This window comes from Cynoglossus semilaevis, unplaced genomic scaffold (genome assembly GCF_000523025.1).
Source record: "Cynoglossus semilaevis isolate Cse_v1.0 unplaced genomic scaffold, Cse_v1.0 scaffold1033, whole genome shotgun sequence".
Lineage (NCBI taxonomy): Eukaryota > Metazoa > Chordata > Actinopteri > Pleuronectiformes > Cynoglossidae > Cynoglossus > Cynoglossus semilaevis.
In genome coordinates, this window is record NW_007585109.1 from 741,929 (window position 1) to 762,121 (window position 20,193).

Below are 20,193 nucleotides of genomic sequence, written 5' to 3' on the forward strand. Positions count from 1 at the left end.
GTTAGGGTTTGGCTAACAGTCACTTTTTTTTTGTTTTTTTTTTCTTCGTTCTATCAACACCCCCTTCACTCCGCAGTGTGAATTCCAGCAGTTTTGTTTTATTCTATGAGGTGTGTCATGTGACCTCCACATTAGAGGCAGCAGAGGGTCATGAAGGCTGAGGTCTCCGTGACCTCGAGTCACCTTTTTATTTGTCGCAGCAGGTTGACTTCAATAGAGCTGCTGTCAGTAGCACGGCCATAACGCTCGTAATTTACACCTGCAGCCTGACCGCCTCGCACACCCTCTGCTTCTTCTTTTATACCTTTACTGTCTGAGGTGTCACTCACTCACCCCCCGCCAATCAATCAATCATTAGCATGCTCACTCACTCACCCACTCACTCACCCACTCACTCACTCACTCACCTACCGATAATGGACCAGTTTTAAACAAAGATGTGTTTTTATTTTTACCTCAGCTCCTGCTTCTTTCCACATTTCCAGTAGGTGGTCCTCTACACTGGATTCCTACATTTACCTGCAGTGACTCCCTCCGTCCCGTTCCCTCTCTGCCTGTATAATGTATTTTTGACTTAGGGGCCATTATGCCAGCTATTATTACCGTTATGTAAGAGAGTGTCGTATAAGCAAAACAACAGGGTGTTCTGAGGGAAAAGGACGTTTTAATTTTACAGCCCACTGGCTCGCTGCTGGAGTGTGTGTTGGCATGCGGGCTGCATCACAGGTTTGCCAGTGGTGAAGAGTCAGCTACAGTGCTGTAACCTCCTCCTTTTTTCCCCAACGCACTCACTCCCTCACTTGAACATAAAGAGAAACCTGACTCCTGAATCCAAAACTAGGATTCTCTTTTGTTTATACTTTTATGGCTCTTATTAATCTTATTTGTGTGTGTTTTTGGGAGAGCGAGAGAGAGAGGGACTGTGTGTGTGTGAATGATCTTAATATCAGGATTGTAATTAAAGTGACTCCTGCTGGTTGGGCAGAACATTTATCTCCTGGCTCTACTCCATCGCCGAGGTTTAAATGAAAATCTGGACGTGACGTTCTTCCTTCACAGTCACTTCCTTAATGGAAACCGCCTTAATACGTTTTTTTCTTTAATGGCTGTGAGTGATGGATTATCCAGTAGGATGCACCAAAATCTGACAGCAAAGTGGGACAAAGTGATATTTTATACGGTTGAGTAAAAGTTTCCGTAACGACGGGGACTAAAATAGAAACAGAAACGAGACCTGGTTTGGACATGTTCAAGATTTGATTTCACAATACAGTTTACTGTTGTTTAAAATCCCATTTGTTTTGTTGTTAACCCCAAAAAACAAGGATTCAGTGATACATGGGTCAAACTTCTGTGTGCTGATCTTTAGTTTGTAGAACGCACCTTTCCTTTCTTGCCATGGGTGGCGCTGTAAACACATCCTACAAAATGTCTGTGCTTAATGGCAGTCAATGTCATTGTTATGTGCAAATAACAAATAATAATAATGACAATCATAAAAATAATAATAATGATAATAAAAACGGTGTTCACACATAATAAAGTAATTATGGATATGCCATAATAATGCATTTATCTGCCCAGCTGTAAACCATTACACATCTGTTCATGTAGCTACAACTTTGTTTTTTTCACAAAATGGTTTAATGCATTCAGATTTGGAGAACAGTAAATTCTCATTGGAACTTAGCTTTAAAAACCTTTAGATAAAATACTGTAGTTTGTCACTGTTTTGTAGAGCTGTACAAGTCCAACAGCATGATGTCATGATATTAAATTACAGTGACTACTGTATGTATTTTTCATATGGAAACTTTCCCTCCAGAAATTATTTTTTTCCACTTTCAAAAGAAAAAAAATAGAGGACTGCATAATTACTGCTGATGAATACGGACTTGTATTACAAACCGGGAGGTTTCAGGTTCGAGTCCACCAGCTGCCAAGTTACCACTGCGGTGCTCTGGGCATGGCACCGTCCCCACTCACTGCTGCCCACTGTTCACTTTGGTGATGGGTTAAAAACAGAGGTCACATTTGGTTGTGTGCTGTGGTGTGCTGTGTCACGATGACAGATAATTCACTATGTATGTACATACTGAATAAGTATGGCACATACATGTCAGTTGCTGATTATTAGACTGAGTTTAGGAATTTAAGGTATTTTATCTAATACTAGATCACAAAATATCTTGAAATGATCAGTGATTGCTTAACCTTTAATTTTCAAAACTCGGCATCAGTTTTTTGAAGCATCACTGATAATGAAAAATAGCTGCTAAACTGAGTAGGAATGTAAATGTGTTGGTAATATGACAGGGGAAAAAAATCAATAAACCACAGACTAAATGTAACTGACACAAATATATTACAGAGCCTTGTTTCCTATATGACAAGCTTTCCCCTGCTTTTAGGGCAGATGCACACACAGACAGACACTGCTGTACAAAGCTGCACAGATACTGACTCACTCCCAAGAGTCCTGACATTGTCCTCTAAATTACCCCAATAATGAGATTACAGTGTTTCCCTCTTGTGAGAGGTGGAAGGGTTGGAAGTGAGGTCTGTGTGTGGAGGGGGGAGACCAGGGGGGGTTAGGATACTGCGAGAGGGCGATAGCGGTGGCATAGGTGCAACAGGGGAAAAGGGGAGAGACAGTTCAAGATAAAGATCACTGCGACAGAAATGCTCCCTGGGCCAGTGTGAGTAATTGTTCTGTCCTCGGTAACATTAGCTGTCATGATAATGGAATATTCACAGAGATTGATTCCCACAGTGGCTGGACTGAAAGGAAGGGCCATTTCCTACCTGGGACTGATGCCCCTGCAGGCGAACAGTTTACAACCTGCAAGACTCAAATAACACAGGCAGTATAAGGAGCGATGAATGATGGGTCACGACTCTGTTTACAAAAAAAACAAAACTTTATCAAGTCTGAAGTTTCTGGTTGTCCAACTGTAGCTGTTCATTTTAGACAGTCAACAACTTCACTGCATGAATGCCCATCGTGCATTTTCAACTAGCAGGTGGAATTGTCTGTCTTTTTGACAGCACTAATTGGTCAGTTCTCATGTCTCTGTGCAGCTTTTTCCATGCTTTACTCTCTGCTCTTCTATTGTTGTACAGCATGGGTTTAATCCTAATTATATAATTCTATGAAGAGGGTTGAGATTAGTAAAGGTTTTGTCAGAGGTTTTTGATTCACGCTTATACCCCTTTATTTAAAAACATTTAATAAGGGAGTCATTTGTGCGTCATAACTTTGCAGTTCTGTCATCCATTTTTTGTAAAATGTGAGGCTGCTCTAAAAATATAGACTTTTAGCTGAAGCTAATATGTCACCCATTGAGTGTTAAACAGCAGACAGACTGAGCTGATACCAAGCTGCAGGAGTTTAATGGTCTCAGCAGGTAACCAATAAATCCACAAGTCTAAACGAATGTCAACGTTGCTCAGTGTCTGAATTGTAGTTACATTTATTAAGCTTTTAAAATTGTGGATGGGTAAACTCTACATAGATGACACATTTCTTTTTTCTGTTTTTTTAAAGATGCAACAAGTTGGAGGACAAGATCACACTGATCAAAGGCCGCATTGAAGATATAAAGCTTCCTGTTGAGAAGGTGGACATTATTATCTCTGAATGGATGGTGAGTTCACACGCCATCTACAATGTGCTCTATTTAGACGTTTCCATTTATGCAAACAAAGCAGTATTTGTCATCTGTCTGTTGGAATGAATTGCTTGAAGGATTTTTTTTTTGTGGCCAGTGAAGACCAGTAAATACTGCATGGCTTTTGAAGACATTAAACACATCACCATTGCAAAATTACTACATTTATCAAAGCAAGGTAACAGTCAGATAAAGACTTCTTTTTGTATGACAAACAGACTCTTGTTAGAAGTTATACAATATAGCTGTACTGCAGTTCACAAACAGCGCCACCATGACTGTAGGTGCACTGTACTCTGGCCCCTTAGGAAACAGGTACAGACTACAGACCAGCTGAGACTGAGGTATAGTAAAGGAGAATATAAATACTGGTCAAAGCGTAACTATATGTCTCATCCTATTAATATATACAGTGAAACATTAAACCCCATGAAAAAACAGTATGATAAAAATGCAGAATTTAAAGTTCAGCTCAGATTAGCATCCAGTGCCAGAGTGCAGAATCCAGAGTGCCAGCAGCAGTGATGCATGTTTGGAACGTGCCTTAAAGATGGCCGAAAATTAACCATGACCTGCTTTGAATAACAAACCAAGAAGAGCAGTGTTCTTTATATTTGATGCCAATTTATCAGGGAGATTCCCTCAGTGATACAAGCAGGATGGCTAAAGTTGAATGCACTGCTGAAGTCATCCTTAATTCATGAGCATCCCGTATCTGTCCCACCTCCACTTTCCCCATCCATCGTGAAACCCCAGGGTCACGAGTAGGGGTCGCCAGTCAGAGCCTTCCCATCCTCTCAACAGGGAAATTGAAATTCGCTGGCTGATGTGCCAGTGGGACATTGAAGGATAGGGGGCGTAATCTCTGATGACACTGGCTCTCAGAGTGCTAATAAATCGAAGGATCCTCCAGTCACTTCTCATCATGGAGAGAGATGGCAGACATTTCTCAAAATGACCACAGCTTTGAAACTGCCCTCCTATCTGCCTGTATAAAAAGTAAAATGACATTTGTCACAGGAGTAGACTCTACAGTCAGACTGTATTGAACTTTAATGGCTTTGCTTTACTGCCAGCTAGTGTCATATTAACTGGAAGAGAGGCAGGAGATGTCATCATTCTGTGTAAGTGGTTGATTTATTTTACACTCCTCTGGTAAATTATCATATTTAGTGCTATTTTTAATAAAGGAATGTTTCAATATTTATACATTTAATAAATATAACCTTTATTAATATCATCTGAATGATGATTTCATGTTAATTTGTCAAAAAAACAATAGCATAAAAATTAATAGAGGTGCAGTTTCATTTCTAAGTATTTAACTTTATTTAATTCAAATAATAATAATAATCAAGATTGCTTTGTTCATAAAAGATGGTCAACAGAATATATATATTTTTTTGTAGTGAGAAATGGAATGTTGGAATTCTGAGGGTTGACGTTGGATGGTTTCTCTGGCTCTGCTGTAGTGTAGTTGGTCAGAAGGTCTCCGTCCCCAAAGACGACCCAAGTTTTAATTCAGCTGTGGTCAGACGTGTCCCTGGGCACTGATACGCCCCAGTTGTAAAGGGTTGCCCGATGAAGGACATTTTGCATGAAAACACATGTCAGTCTCTCTTCCCAGATGACCTGCAGTGGTGATCCCTGACATCTGGAGCAAACCAAAACAAATTGTTAAAGTTACAAAGTTTTCATTTCTCAAACCCATAAAAAACAGATTTATTCCATTGTGTTTTCCTCAATTCACAGCTCTGTTCTTTATCTTTTGTCGGTAAAGTGATGTTTCTGGTGAATTACCAAATTACAATCGTTTGCCAACTTTTCTGGGAGAGCTGTTTGTCAGTGATGTGCTGCTGTCGGAGTTGTTGTTAGATCAAGCAGACAGATGTGGGTACAGGGCCAGTACAGCAAAATGGGTGATAAATGTGTTGCATCTGTGGTGGTGTTGGTGGAGGAGGAGAGGAGGGTAAATGAGTGTCTGCTGTGTGTCTGAGAGACTGCCTTTAGCAGAAACTCTGTCATTTCATAAGTCACAGCATTGATTGTGGGTCTGTTTCTCAGGACACCAAAAACAAATTGTGTTGAGTAGATAAGAGTGTGGCAGACGGGGAGGGAGGGAGGAAAGAGCTGAGTTTTACAAAGACTAAACAAACAACAAACAGTCCAGATCAATCACCGTGGACAGGTTTAGCAACTTAACAGTTCCTAATGACGTAATCAGAGTTTACCTCTCAGAGTTGACTGGTTTTAAGTAGATTTTGTTACATATTTTTTGTCAGTTCTTTTTACTGACTCAGTTATCTTTTTTTTTTTCATTCCACGATAAAAAGCAAAACAAAACATAACTGAAAATGTAGTAATGAAACAGAAGAGACGTCCTGTCAGTCACTGTGATACATAAGTAATAATAATAATAACAGCTAATTTGTGGCCTTAAAAGTTTTCTGTTCTGGCTGTAGCTTGGTTGCAGTCGAGGCTCTGCCTTACTTTCTATTCTTTTGTTGTTTTTTGCTAATTGTGTTAGCAGTCTGCTGTGATGTCACCCACTACAAGATTCAGAGGGATTACTTAATAAACAAACGAATCAGACACATTTGGCTAACTTAGTAATGCTATCAACAATAATACTTGGATTGCAGATTGTCAACAGTGAACACTGATAACATAATAGTTTTAGTGTAGAGTATATATTAAAAATACATTATTCTGTTTCCCCAGTGGTATCTAAAGATGTAGAACTATTTCAGCATTGCCTTGTTCTCAGACCCATAATCCTACATCACACCCTTGACGTGGTTATTGTGGAGAGGAACAACCTCCTTATTCCCTTAAAATGATGAATTCAGTTCTGGGTCCTGAATGCCTGGACAGGTTCTCAGCCAAGTGAGAATTAGGATGTTTATGGCTCATGTGTAGATTCACAGCAATAACATTTTATTTCACAAAGGCAAACATTATTTTATGTTTATGCTGCTGTCGCAGACTTTGACCTTAAAAGCGAATGAGTTTTTAAGTAAAGGTGCCTTTCCTGAACTCCAAAGCGTAAACCCATGTGTCGGAAAAAGATGTGTGACCGTATTAAACTTCACATTATCTGGCAGTGACATCTATTGTTGACGTGATAAAAGGTCTGTCCTTGTTTTACCAACAGCTAAATATTTTCAGACATAAACTTTAGGTGGTTTTTGGCAGGTTACCAAGCCTTTATAGCAACAAAAGTGGAATGGAATGAACAGCAAACTTTATTTTCACAGGAGAACTCATGAAAAAAGTGAATCAATATCTTTATGGCAGAGAAAGTCGATATGATCCCCATGCTCTCTTTGTCAACATTTAATACATGTATAGCTCATCCTCATTATTCATGTATTCAAGTTGAACCTGATTTTTTTCCATGAGCTTCAGATCATTTTTGTTTAAACAGATTAACCTGAGGCCAATTACTGAAGGTTATTTCCAATGGTTGCTACAGGGGCTGCTCTGACAGCACTTTGTTTTTAGCCATCACTTCCGTCACTTTAGACCAGGCCTGGGCAAGCCTTTTGCCTCGTGGGCCACAATTGTCCTAAAAATTGAACGGGAGGCCAGCTCAGGAGCAGATAGATGGAACGTTCGTGTGAAGTAAGATAAATGACTTGTAAAAGTCATGCATAAAGGCTAAAATGCTAAAATTATTATTATTTATCATTTTATATTTCATCTATTGGGGAAACGTGGGGATTGCAGGGAAAAGGCAGAAGTATAATGATGATATAAATACATTATATAATTTGGATAAGTTTGGCGGGCCAGATTAAAAAGCTGAACGGGCCACATCTGGTCCCCAGGCCTTAGTTTGGTCATGCCTGCTTTAGACGATACTTTCAAACCACTGTCCAGAGAATAATGCCGTTCCAAACTTTGCTAGTGCATAATAACAAGATTATCTGTCTGCCATAATGACTAATCTGGGACTGGCCAGTTTTGTAATTTACAGTTTAAAGATGGAAAGGAATAAAAAAAATATTGCTTATTGTTAACGTTTTTCCCCCTGTGACACAGTACCTAATGATGCATTCTGATCCTAGTGATTGCAATGGCTGGGGCAAGAAATTGAGTCAAGATAAGCATGAGCTGTAACTCCTCCTTCAGGACATTAAAACTATTCCTGCACTTTGTTATATGATTGGACTGAACACAGCACCAAAGGGTTCTTCCAGCCAATGTAATGGCTCTGTACTGTATTTGGAGTCTTTTCATTAAACAGCTCGCTATATAACTGTAATGAACATTCGCTCTCATTTTAACTACAACAATTTAAAAATAAATCTGTGTCGTACATTTAGCAAATCCCAAAACTGTCAAATCTATATGTAAAGATTTAACAGGGGGCGCTCTTTCTCACAGCCTTGTATTCACTGCATGCATTTAAATGGAAATTAGTTTTATTCAGTTACCAGCGCAGTACTGTATTGCATTAATGGACTTAATCTATTGTACAATGTGTGTAATATGTTTATGCTAATTTGGTGTAATGTACCCGTAGATTAGTGTATACTCAGCCTGTTGATGTGCACATACATTCACAGGAGCCTGCATCAGAGGCAGGCAGCTGATCTCCTGTTTTATTTTGCCTCGTCTCTCTCAGGAGGGCGAAGTGATGATGATCTGCAGTAATTGAAAAAGACGTTTGTTGAATGGAGGGAGGACTAGCAGGGACTGGAGGACATAGAAAAGTAATGATGGAGATTTTGTACAAATGTTCCTCCTGGTTCCTAAATCTGACAGACAGCCCTAGGTCTCGTGTTTAATATATTTGATGGACACGAAGAATGTCAGTTAAACTTTTTTTTTGTTTCTGCTGTGTACCTTAGAGCTCGGTGAAACAAATGAAGTTCTTGACAAAAGTAACACAGCTGTAACAAAGTCTATTAACCATTTTTCTATTGTGCGTAATTGCGTTTAAAGTTGCATATGGTGTTGTGTATATGCTGCCAGTGTCTGTGGGAGCCCCACTCAGGGGAATGTGTTTTATATGCTAATTTTGTTAATGTGTATAAGCTGTTTCAACCCATTCTCATTAGGTTTTCATTAGTCTCTTTTATGGAAATGCACAGTGACTATACTGCAAAGCATCACCTGCACAAGTGCAGCTATTTGACAGAAAATCTAAGCTGTTTCCTCACATAAACACCACCTTCCGTTCTGTGTCACTGTGCCTGCAGACAGACAAATAAACAAGTGGCAAAAATGCAGATGAGTTTTAGTTGTAATTCTATGTAATTATTAAAGCATGTTTTTGTTCACACCTTCACATTTGAATTTGTAAATTTCTCATTTAAATTCAGTTACAGACTAAATTGTTTATCAGTTTCATCCATTTTTATGATTCCAGTGCCTGGTGCTAAAACCACAGTTTTCCTTTTACAACTGTGAAGAAACTCCAGCAGGCGTCATTTTATGTTAGGTGTTTCTTTGTGAACACATTAAACGGTTTTCAGTGCAGCTTGATGCTGTTCTTTTTTAACTTTTATAAAAGGTTTGTTGTTTGCACCTGCCTTCTGATTGTTTGTGTAGCTTGACATCAATGTAGTGTTTCATTTATGGTTACAGCCTGGGTTTACCTTATTGCCTTTCTTTTGTAGAGGTTGTTATCATCACCTTTTCTCTCTTCCTCTTCTTTCCCATATTCCACTTCAGTCATTACCCAGTGTGGATCTATGGATATGTTAAAACACAATCATAGTTATGATTAGGCTGCTGATGTTGATTTTGGCACATTGCTGATGATGAAAGTTAGATGTGACTCTGACTGTGCGTTTTGGCGTCTCGCTCACTTCCATATCCTCTTTCCTTCAAGTGAGTCAGTGTCCTGTGAAATTGGGCTTTAAATTACGAGGTACTCAATACCAGGGTTTTAAAAATGACCTTCTCTGTGGCTAAGGACATCGACTGACCAAGGCAGTCAACAGCGGCAGACAATCTGTCGCTTTGATTTTATTTCTTTTTTTTTTTCTTGACCAGCCCTTTGTTGATGAACAGAGGGAATTGTTTGCTTTATTGCCTTGTAGAAGAAGAGTTGGTTATATCAGCTACAGTGCTGAAGTAGGAGCTGTAATTTAGTACGCTGATCCTTCCGTACTCCTCTTCTTTAATAATGTGTTTCCTTCATTGAATTATAAGGATTGTCTCGCTGAATTTCCATTAATCTGTCTACATACTCTAGTTTCCTCATCATAAGGCCCTTATCTTCAGTGAAGTTCTTGGTGCCCACTCATACACGTCATCTTGGATGTTAGTACAGTAGGTGACGTCTGCTAGGACAAATAATTCTCCAGTTATTGAGATTCTAGAATCCTTAAATTGTAAAGCAGCTAAAAACTGAATACAGAATTGACTTCCAATCCTGGAGCAGCTGTACCACTTAACTTATGTAACCAGTCCTGGAACACTGTTTTCTCTTTTAGATTTGCATGAATTAATGACCAAATACACACATAGATATGACTGGATATAAAGGTCAAACTTCTTGCTTCCTAACCTGACTTGAAACTTGTTCTGATATTTTGTTTGTTTTCTGCTTCTGTGAGCAGAGCAAATTCTGTCCCAATATACAAGCCACAGATGATGAAACGTTCCGATACTGTGTAAATTGAAAATTGCAGCACAGTCGAACTACAGTGTCAGTGCTTGTAACATATTTGTTATGTACCAGCCTTAATTAAAAAATAATGTAGTGTTGTGGCTTCTGCTTGTTGATGCTGCTAAGATAAAAGCCATTCTATTTGTTTGTAGCGACACAAGAGCTGTGGCTCACAGTACTGCCTTACCTGCTTAGCTTGACGGCAGGTTGAAAAATCCATTTGTCAGCAGTATCTGCCACTCTGGGTGAAGCCAACAAGATGTGGACGAAACCCAATTTCAGCATTAATGAAATAATACCACGGTTAATGTGCCGTCTACTGGAGCAGAACACCAGGTCGGCCCAGGGTCAAAGCTTTGAAGGCTTCCTGGGCTGCCACGTAGCATCTGATGTTATTCAGAGTCAGTGGTAATTCAGGTTTTTACAGGAGTAATTATGTAGAGTAAAAATAATCCAATTGTCCGATAAATGGTATGTTGTCACTTCCAATTTTGTGTCTTTCACGTGTTCAGTTTTAAGATTGTTTCTGCATTTTATTTGTTATTAGATTGCAAAGTATTCTTCATTAATCTTTTGAAGTATTTTGATGTAGTGTTTTCTTCTGTTCTAGGGTTATTTCTTGCTCTTTGAATCCATGCTGGACTCTGTTCTATATGCCAGAGATTTATACTTGGCTGATGGAGGATCAGGTAAGTCAGTTTGATTCCTGTTTCAAGGTAGGAGGAATTCATCATCAGTTCTACGGACATATTTTTATGGCATACAATTTAAATGATTTAGAATCTTATAACACTGTATATTTATCCAACCTTGACTTTTTTTTTTTGAATATATATAAATATATTAATAATCTAGGCAAATCAACATAGTGAGCACTTTTAGCATTATAACGTCTGGTGGAGCACATACTATGATGTGGTGGGCCAGAGCAGGCCTGCCAGCCTTGAGTTTGACATGGGACACATACTGTAGAGATCAGGTTCTGACGGTGTATATTTTAATTCTGTCAATATACTGTAACTGTTGATGGCTGTAATTGTATTCAAGTTCTAAATAGTAAAATGGCATCAGTAGTGTGAGGTAAAGGTCCATTCAGAAATAGTTTTTATTCATTTAAATTTTCAGGAAGCCAGAGTGCATCCAGAGTTTACGATTTATTTCCAATATAGAAATGATGGCCTTTATAATAGTGCTTTTTATTTTACTCAGTTTCTGAGTGTGTGCACACGGCAGGCTTGAGTTATTAGTGCAGGCCGACAGCACTGCTGCTGTATGTATGTTTAAGCTACATTAGAAAAGAGTTACAGCAGCTCCCCCATTCTCCCCACTACATTAACCTCCCCTTCATCCTCAAATGTGTCCCTGCAATGCCTGGCACAGCACAGCACAGCATCCTGGGAAAAGGGATCTGTATTGTCCCATGCCCCCCCTCCCACACTGCCTTTCCCTCTTTTACAGCCGACCAATGGGGGAGATAGAGTGAGGAAGCTTGGGAAGAGGGTGAAGGTGGAGAGGGGAGCATGACAAACAGGCTGTGGTCAGTGAGTCGAGAAGGACGCAGATGTCAAAGCCATGAATCTGGGGACGCCCATGTACACCCCCACTCTCCCCCAACTTTCCCTTTTTTCACTCTCCCTCTCCATTGACACTAGTGAGCCCCCTCCTCTACCCATTTGTCCCTCGGTCTCTGCTTCTTTTGGAGTTTGTCTTGCAGGACAGTCTGTCCTGAATCTGCCCAATCAGCACCTCTTCTCACCTGGACCTCATAATTACTCTCTCGGTTCAGTAATCAGAGTAAAATGAAGTGACAAATCTGCTGTGTGTGTGTGTGCGTGTGCGTGTGTCTCTGTGTGAGTCTCTCTGTGTGTGTATGCCTTTGTGTAAATGTATGTGCGTAGTCATTAGGTATTGTGACACTCACAGGGTCACAGGCAGACTTCAACTAATAATGAGAGGCCATGAGATGCCCATCACTGAACTGTCACCATCCATTCACATAGTTTATGACCCAACTTGTTGAAGGTTACGTGAGATTGCAGGCTCACAACTATGCTTAGCTACATATACAGTATATACAGTATAATGTGCTCAGTGAAAGGCTTACATTTTGTAGTTCCTGGAGACCGGGTTGTTTTGGTTTAACCTTGAACAATTTGGAATTCTACTGTTGTTAGTGTTCTATTTTCTTCTTGTTTGTGTGGTCATGTGTGCCAGGCAGAAAATGTGTGGCAGACTCCAATTCAGGCTAGTGATGGTTAGCATGTTGGTTAATATTTTCTTCTGTATTTTCCCAGGTAGTTCAATGATCAGACAATTCTTCTCTTAGAAATCTCTGTGTAAAGAAGGTCAAGGCCACTTAACAGCCATTTAAAAACAACATCTTTGTGAATGGTTATCACAGCATTCTGGAAGTTTACTGTAAATCAGTTTAGTAAACATAAAAATCCAAGCTTTTGTCTGTATGGTCAGGTTTTCTCGGTACAAGTTATGCCTGGTGTAGATTTTTTACAATTACTAAATGATCATGCTGCTGTATCATGATGTATACTGCAGTAGTGGTTGAGTACCCAGAGGTCCAGAGGACTGCAACATTGGTGGTTATTCCATTGTGAATCCCTAAGACAGTCAGCTGTTAGGGGCCCTCACAGATTGTTACAAGTAACAACTTTTAAGTCTTTTTTGTGCTCCGTCCTGACTTATGTCTGTTGCTAGTATCAATTTGAAATGTAATGTTTCGATTTGTGTAGAACCCAATTTGTCTGTGAAGTCATAGAGAATCATTATTGTCCTTCAACCTCATTTAAAACATATTAAAGTAAGTTTCCTTTTTTGGAAGTTTGAAATCATTCTTTTGGAAATGGAAATTTGTGGTCTGGGCCTTGGGCTGTGTGTTGGCTAATGTTACTTCACAGTAGGAAAACTATGGCTGCAAGCGCCTCAGCTCTGCTTAATCACTATGCATATTATAATGTATTCAAATATGAATGAACACAAGAAGACATTACGGTTCATGGTTAATGTTCATCTTAGGACATGGGTAATGTCCATACAATGCTGTGTGTTGAATGGACATTATTCATTGTTGATGCATCAGAGGAGGCTTTCAGGCTCACCTTGAAGAAGAAAATATTTGACGACCAGATTTGATTGAGCTGATATGTGACAGGTGTGTATGTAATCTTCTTTGAAACACTGACTTCCAAAGAAACTCCATGTCTATGCAGGTGTTGATAATTTATTCAAAAAGATGCTCATTTGATTACAGTGATAAAACCAGCATCCCTTTCTAACCAAAGCAAAGTGTAATATTTTTGTATAATATTTTTTTATGAGTTCAGCACAGTGGCATTTCTAAAACCTGATACGGTTCTTATTTTGGTGGAACGTCACTACTTCGCTCTAGTGCACGACACTTTATAAAAGGCTCCATTGGTTTGTGTAATTCTTTATAGAAAAGGATATGAACTTTGGTCCTGGCATACATATTTTAGTAGAAGTATTAAAGTACAAAACAGTCACGTATTATGCATCATGATGAATGCAGCCGTAACAGCGTCCTCTGGAGTTTGTTTATTGCCTCCATCTACAAGGGCTTTGGGTGGGGGTGGGGGTGGGCTTGTTTATCTTTGATTGTTGAACATTAATGTGTACAAAACATGTTTTTATGTTTCTATTGTTACCAACCACTGACAAATTTCCTCACTTTTATTTTTGTCTATCTTTAGCTTCTGTTAGCTCCAGGGCATTGTCAACAAACTAATAGTTTTTACTGATCTGGTTTCTCCACAGTTTATCCAGATCTCTGTAACATCAGCTTGGCAGCAGTGGGTGACACACAGAAGCACGAAGACCGCATTGCATTCTGGGACGATGTCTATGATTTTAACATGTCATGCATGAAGAAGGCTGTGGTGCCTGAGGCTGTGGTTGAAGTTGTGAGAGCAGAAACTCTCATCTCGGAACCTGCGGTCATTCAGGTAAAACACAAAGTCTGGTGTCATCATTTCATTTTTCTGAAGTCAATAAATTAATAAGAAACATAATTTTATATGTATAAGTGTATATATATGTATTTTATATATGCACATTATAGATTTGGCTTCATAGAATACTGTATATGTTAGAATAGCTACAATTATCACAATACTTTCTGCTCTAAACAGCATTCAACTTTTTATTTTGGATCATTTACATTTACACATTTAGCAGACACTTTTATCCAAAGTGACTTACAGGAGGAGGATCAACAGTCAAGCATGTGGTTCCTCTGGGAATCGAACCCAGGACTCTGCTCTCTGCTTCCAAGTCAGGCGTGCTAATTGCTACACTGTGGAACTACCACTAAGTGTAGCTTCAATAGGGGTCAATTACAAAAACATCATCATTCAGCAAACAAGAAATTACAGCTCGAAAATGAGAGGGAAAAAAAATCATTTTTAATTACGGAGGTCTTCTTAAACACACTGAACTATGTTCGTAAGAACTGTTGGGCTCCACAGAGAAGGAGAGTGCTTTGGTATTTGACAGAAAGGAAGAGAACGGAGAGCCAGAGCCCTGAGGGTGTGTGTGTGCGCGTGTGTACATACACGTGTGTGTGTGTGTGTGTTGTGTATGCACTGGTGATTGATCTGTCTAATCCTTGTTTAAGTTCCTCTTAAGGAAACTTCATTACTCTCAGCCTCCTGTGGATAGAGCAGTTTTCACTGAGCTGATGGGCGAGCACACACACTCTGTTAGTGTAGATAGAGAAAACACACACACACACACACACTCATCCCCAGCTCCACATCCAGGAGCACAGATAGCTTTTTTGCCTCTCTTTGTATTGAGACCATCTTCTCTCTCGTTTGCCCATGGAAGTGTGCGTTTCCACTGTTGATCTGCCTTTTCGCAGAGTAGCCTGTCCTCCGTCCATCCATGTGTGGATGTGATGAATGAGGAGAGAACTTGATATAATGGAATTTGAATCATCTAATCAATAGTTTCTCCCCTCCAGTGACAAATAGACAGCCCCTCTGCCCAAATTACACCCACTCTCATCTATTGCCGTTCTCTGATACGATCCAATAACATTCTATTAAAGCTAGCTGCTTTTCCGTAAAATTGAGAGTCCTTATATGGAATTATGCTTCCTGCAAAACAGATGAGCCAGTGTCCTCGCTGAGAGGAGATAGTCCTGGGTTGTTGAGCTTCAGCAGTGCAACCAAATTACACTGATTAAAACCTGTCGTGTTCTGAGTCTCAAGTTTATCCCTAACATGACGTGCTTTTATTCAGAGCTGACAAAACATTTTTTATTGTCACATATTTTTAATGCAACTTGTGAAGAGGAGACATTTCTCAGGGCCTCTGTGACACTTGTGTAAGACTCATGTTGGGATTTCAGATTTTTGCCACAAAACCAGCTCCTTGGACTCCTCCAACAGGGGACATTAACTTTATGTCTGTGTAACTCATACAGTTTGGCTGTTTGTTTTCAGCTCTAATGATCCTCAACAACCATGGTCTCCACCACTCCCCCTCATCCTTAGTCGTGGTGTTAAGTCTTGTAACCGCCACACAGACTGACAGTCCACATTAGTCAGTGTTTATTGTGTGTTAAAAAATATCTAATTTATTTTCTTAATTCTATTTTTGAAGGTAACTATGAATGATGGAGCATCATAAACCATTTTACAAAACACACATTTTTAGAGAACCTGGTACTTTAAAACTTCAGTCTCTACAGTTTTAATGATTTTAATATTTTGTTTGATTGATATTCTTTAAAATTTGATACCCATGACATTTCAAACACTAAAGTTACCTGTGGATTTTATTTTTGTGATTAAAAACTGTACCTTACATATTTGTGACCCACTCAGTCCACTCACTTGTCATAATTGTTTCCCAGTCAGACAATCGTCACAGCTCTGTCAGGGCTTTTATCCAAATTACTGTCATGTTGCCAGAGCACAGTTTTTCAAACTGCATTTTATATATAAAAAAATCCAACTTGTGATTTGTGTCTATGTTTAACTCCTAACAGACCATAGACTGTAACACAGTCTGCCTGTCTGAGCTGGAGTTTTCATCAGACTTCTGCCTAAGGATGACAAAGACTACAGACTGCACGGTAAGTGCTGACACATAAAAATACACAATTGTGAAATATCTTATGTTGTACTACAAGGAATACGCACCTTTTGACACTAGGTCTGAATCCTGCAAATGTCTTTTAAAGTATCTTACTTTTTAGAGTTCTAAATATCTGCCATCATTTTTATTTTTTGTTGATTAATTTGACAATTTTAATTGAACCTATCTATTATACATTTGTTGCTACAGCAATACATTACCTGGGAGAAAATGTCTGAACAGTCACTGATACATCACTTATTATTTTGAGATATAGCACAGAGGGAAAAAAATGGAAAGAGCCAAGACATTAGTCATATCATGTTGATAAATAGTTTCTGTATTTGATAGGATGTCTGTCACTGTAGGATCAAATAGAGTCTCTAATGGAAAAAAGGATCGGAGGAGATGATAGGAACTTGAATTGCATGTCATGAAACGTTGAATGTTCTCTGCTTGTTCGCCCTGTCAGTCAGTATTTGGACTTCAGCAGGTTTCAGTCTTTCATTGCTAATTTGATCTTGTAACATAGCACACTATGTTCTTGTGCCCTGATTCTCCGAAGATCAAGCTTGCACAGTTTTATCATTGAAAAGGAGTCGTAGCGTGACTCATCTGAAACCTACCCTCTACCTCTGACACTGGCTGTGGAGGTCAACGCAATATTTCTTGGCACAGAAATTAAGTGTGTGTCCTCACTAAGGGTCAGCTGTAGTCACTGAAGCATGAGGCATGAAGCATGGTTTATGAGTTTATTTAGAGGAGCTTCTGTCAAAATATCCACCGCCATCTCTGAGCTTTCAAGCTGCTGCCTTCAGAATAGCCTCACTGTAGGTAGTGATGTGATCTGTTTAAAAAAGAAAAAAAGAAGGGGGGGGGGGCATTGTTCGGAGCAGTTCCTTTCTGCACTGCAGTGCTACTGCACAGTCTGAGGTATTGGTTTAATGGTTAATCAATAGGTGGTTATTATCTGGCCTGCGCTCCACGGGTTTGGCCGGTGGATTCATTTAATGGGATTTGTAAACATCCTCTCATTTTTTTCCTGTCCTCTCTGTGCTGTAATTGAAAGAAACCAGCTGCCAGTTTGACTTTTTCCTCCTGTGTAAATCCAGTCGAGTTGGACCTGTTCAATCCATACATCTGTGTGTTGTTTTCACACTGCGTGGTGTTACATGATACTGTATCCTGCCTGAGATTTACAGATGGATTGTTGACGTGCAGGAGATCAGGCTGATGTAACTATAAAGATAGTAATCTGGAGTCAGCAGAGACTGCTGTGTCTCAGCGGTAGTTGAGGTTAGCATGTGTGAAGGGTAAACTGCTCCTGGACCAGTGGATTGGTGAGGAAAAGCTGCTGCTTCTCTCAGCCTGTGATGGAGCGCCAGCTTTTGTGCTCTGGTCGACAGTTCATTCATCAGCTCAGCCTGCCTAACCTTGCATTAAATGAACAGCACAACCCCTGCGTCTGTGCCGTTCATGCCCAAGACAAATTCTCTCGCTCTTGCTTTATTTTATCCCTCCTCTGCTCGCCTCCTTTTTACATTTCACATGCTCCCTGCCTTGTACATATTGTGTCTGCCTTTGCAAACCGTGAAGTCATGTGCAGAGTATTTGAAGTGTGCAATGCATCCAAAATGACTGTGGAAATGAACTTTTAGAAGTATTTGTTAATACATTTAAAAAAAGTGGAACATTGCCGTGGTGCAGGTGTTCAGACAACACCAAGGGTTCTTCACATTTTTGAAACCTGTCTTTGCATTGCAGTAAATTAGTGTAAATGAAAGGAAGGAACAAATAAAAAACTGATGGTTTTATATGTATGTATATATACATGTATATCTGTGTATGTATGTATGTATGTATGCATATATGTATGTATTTATGTATGTATATAAATATAAAACCACAACCACAACACATCTTTTAGTTGATTTACTAATTCACATAACGCTCCAAAGCTCCAATATTCTATAAGGAATTAAAAATTCTATTCTTTTTGGATAATTCAGCTTTTCTGGGTCATGTTGCTTTTATCACATCTCACCCTTCAATGCTGTATAAAGACAATCATGCTGGTTTGTTATTTTGCCTTGTGCCACTAACCTAAACACCTCCCCCGGATTGCCTAGTTTTACATCAAAAAGTTGCTGACTGAGTGCAGGCACAGAATTCTCACCAAACATGCCTCTGTGCCTGCACCTTCTGCTAACTTAACGGAAATTAAGTAAGAAATGTTAGGCGTTTACGTAAGGCATTTTTTCGGTTGCTTTAGGCTCATGGTGAGGGAGACGCACTTGATGCCGTTTTCTCATCGTGTTTCAATTCAATTATGATTTTTTTTATTAGATCCTCTGAACCTGAACAAAGCTCAGTGATGCATTTAGTAACAGTTGTTTTTTTTATTCTGCATCTCTGCACCTTTTTTACTGACTGTTACAGGGCAGTAGTCCGACTCCTCATGAATGAATGAGGAACACCAATGGGAGGGGAGCTTCAGCGGAGGCTGATCCATGCTCCACCTGCCGCCGGGTTAAGAGGCTAGCAGTAGAGATATAGGAAGTAAAGGGTTGGGGGTGGGGGGGCTCACAAATCGGCTGTTGATGTGGTCGTCCTATAAAACTCTACGCCTGGATAACCCCCATCAAAAGTGTATTAGCTTCACTCCGTCCCACCCTCCTTTCTCCCCTTCAAAGACCCTCCCTTTCCTTTTCCCCATGGCCCCCACCCCACGTTCGTATAATAGTATCTAGCCCGGCCATGCGGCTCGCTGACACATAGCCAGGCAAAAGGGGAGCAATGATGAATTGCTCCCTGTTGGTGTTATCCATGATGATCATTATTAATTTTCCCGCCGCTCCTCTAGGAAGATGGGGGCCAGAATTTCAGCGTTGTTGAACCTCCTCCACGAGCCGTCAGGAGGCCCACAGTCATCACTTATCACAGACAGAGCCGCGGCCCAAGGCTAAACGCTGATGAGAATGTGATCTGTTCTGTTGTTTGTTGTTGGTCTTTGATCTAAGTTTCCCCCCGTTTTATTTCTTTCTTTGTTTGGTCCTGACTAACACTTGTTTTTTCTTCACATTGGGTTCATTTACACTTCACTTAATATAGTTCTTAATTGGTAATAATATAAGTTTAAAAGTTATATTGATTAAAATATAATAATTACATTATATTCATGAATATAGTGGTAGAAGATGTGTCAGTTACTGAATTTGATTATATGATCTTTTTTATGTCTAAACTTAATAAAAGGTAAAACAAATTACATAATAATATAAAATAATAATATACAATTTTACTGTTGAAGACAAACCCATCTTCCATCAAAGTCAATACATTTTTACATTAAAATAAAAATACCTAAGTTGGTAAAACCTTTGAAATTGTATTTGACAGGCAGAAGGACAAAATAAAATACAAAACTAATTAGCAATTGCATTGCTAAATGTGAAGTTATTCCAAACTGTATTCCTGCAAAACAATTCAGAACATTGTGTCATATTAACTCAGTAAAACGATTGTGTCCACACATTGTTTCCTTAGTGGTTGACAGTGTAATAATGTCTAGTACAGAAATGAGGTTTTTTCATACATGAAACTCTACCTGTTCTTCTGTTGAAATGATGACCTGATGTCTTTGTGGGCTGGTTTCACTCACTGGCCTACATACATGTTTCTTCACACTTCTGTGTGAAAGTTGCACAATGCAACAGTGACAATCAATCTCTCTAGCTGTCACACGATGAGGGCGATGTCTGCCTTTCCACTGGAGCGAGG

At 39.4% G+C, this 20,193-nt stretch overlaps 1 protein-coding gene across 1 annotated transcript in view; it reads left to right on the plus strand.

The window, feature by feature from the left end:
* Window positions 1-20,193, plus strand: part of prmt3 (protein arginine methyltransferase 3) — a 34,280-nt gene that overhangs the window by 5,296 nt on the left and 8,791 nt on the right. The window contains exons 10-13 of the mRNA XM_008336986.3: window positions 3,548-3,647; window positions 10,907-10,985; window positions 14,086-14,273; window positions 16,325-16,411. Of these exons, the coding sequence (XP_008335208.1) occupies window positions 3,548-3,647; window positions 10,907-10,985; window positions 14,086-14,273; window positions 16,325-16,411 (454 nt within the window). The remainder of the gene's footprint in view (window positions 1-3,547; window positions 3,648-10,906; window positions 10,986-14,085; window positions 14,274-16,324; window positions 16,412-20,193) is intronic.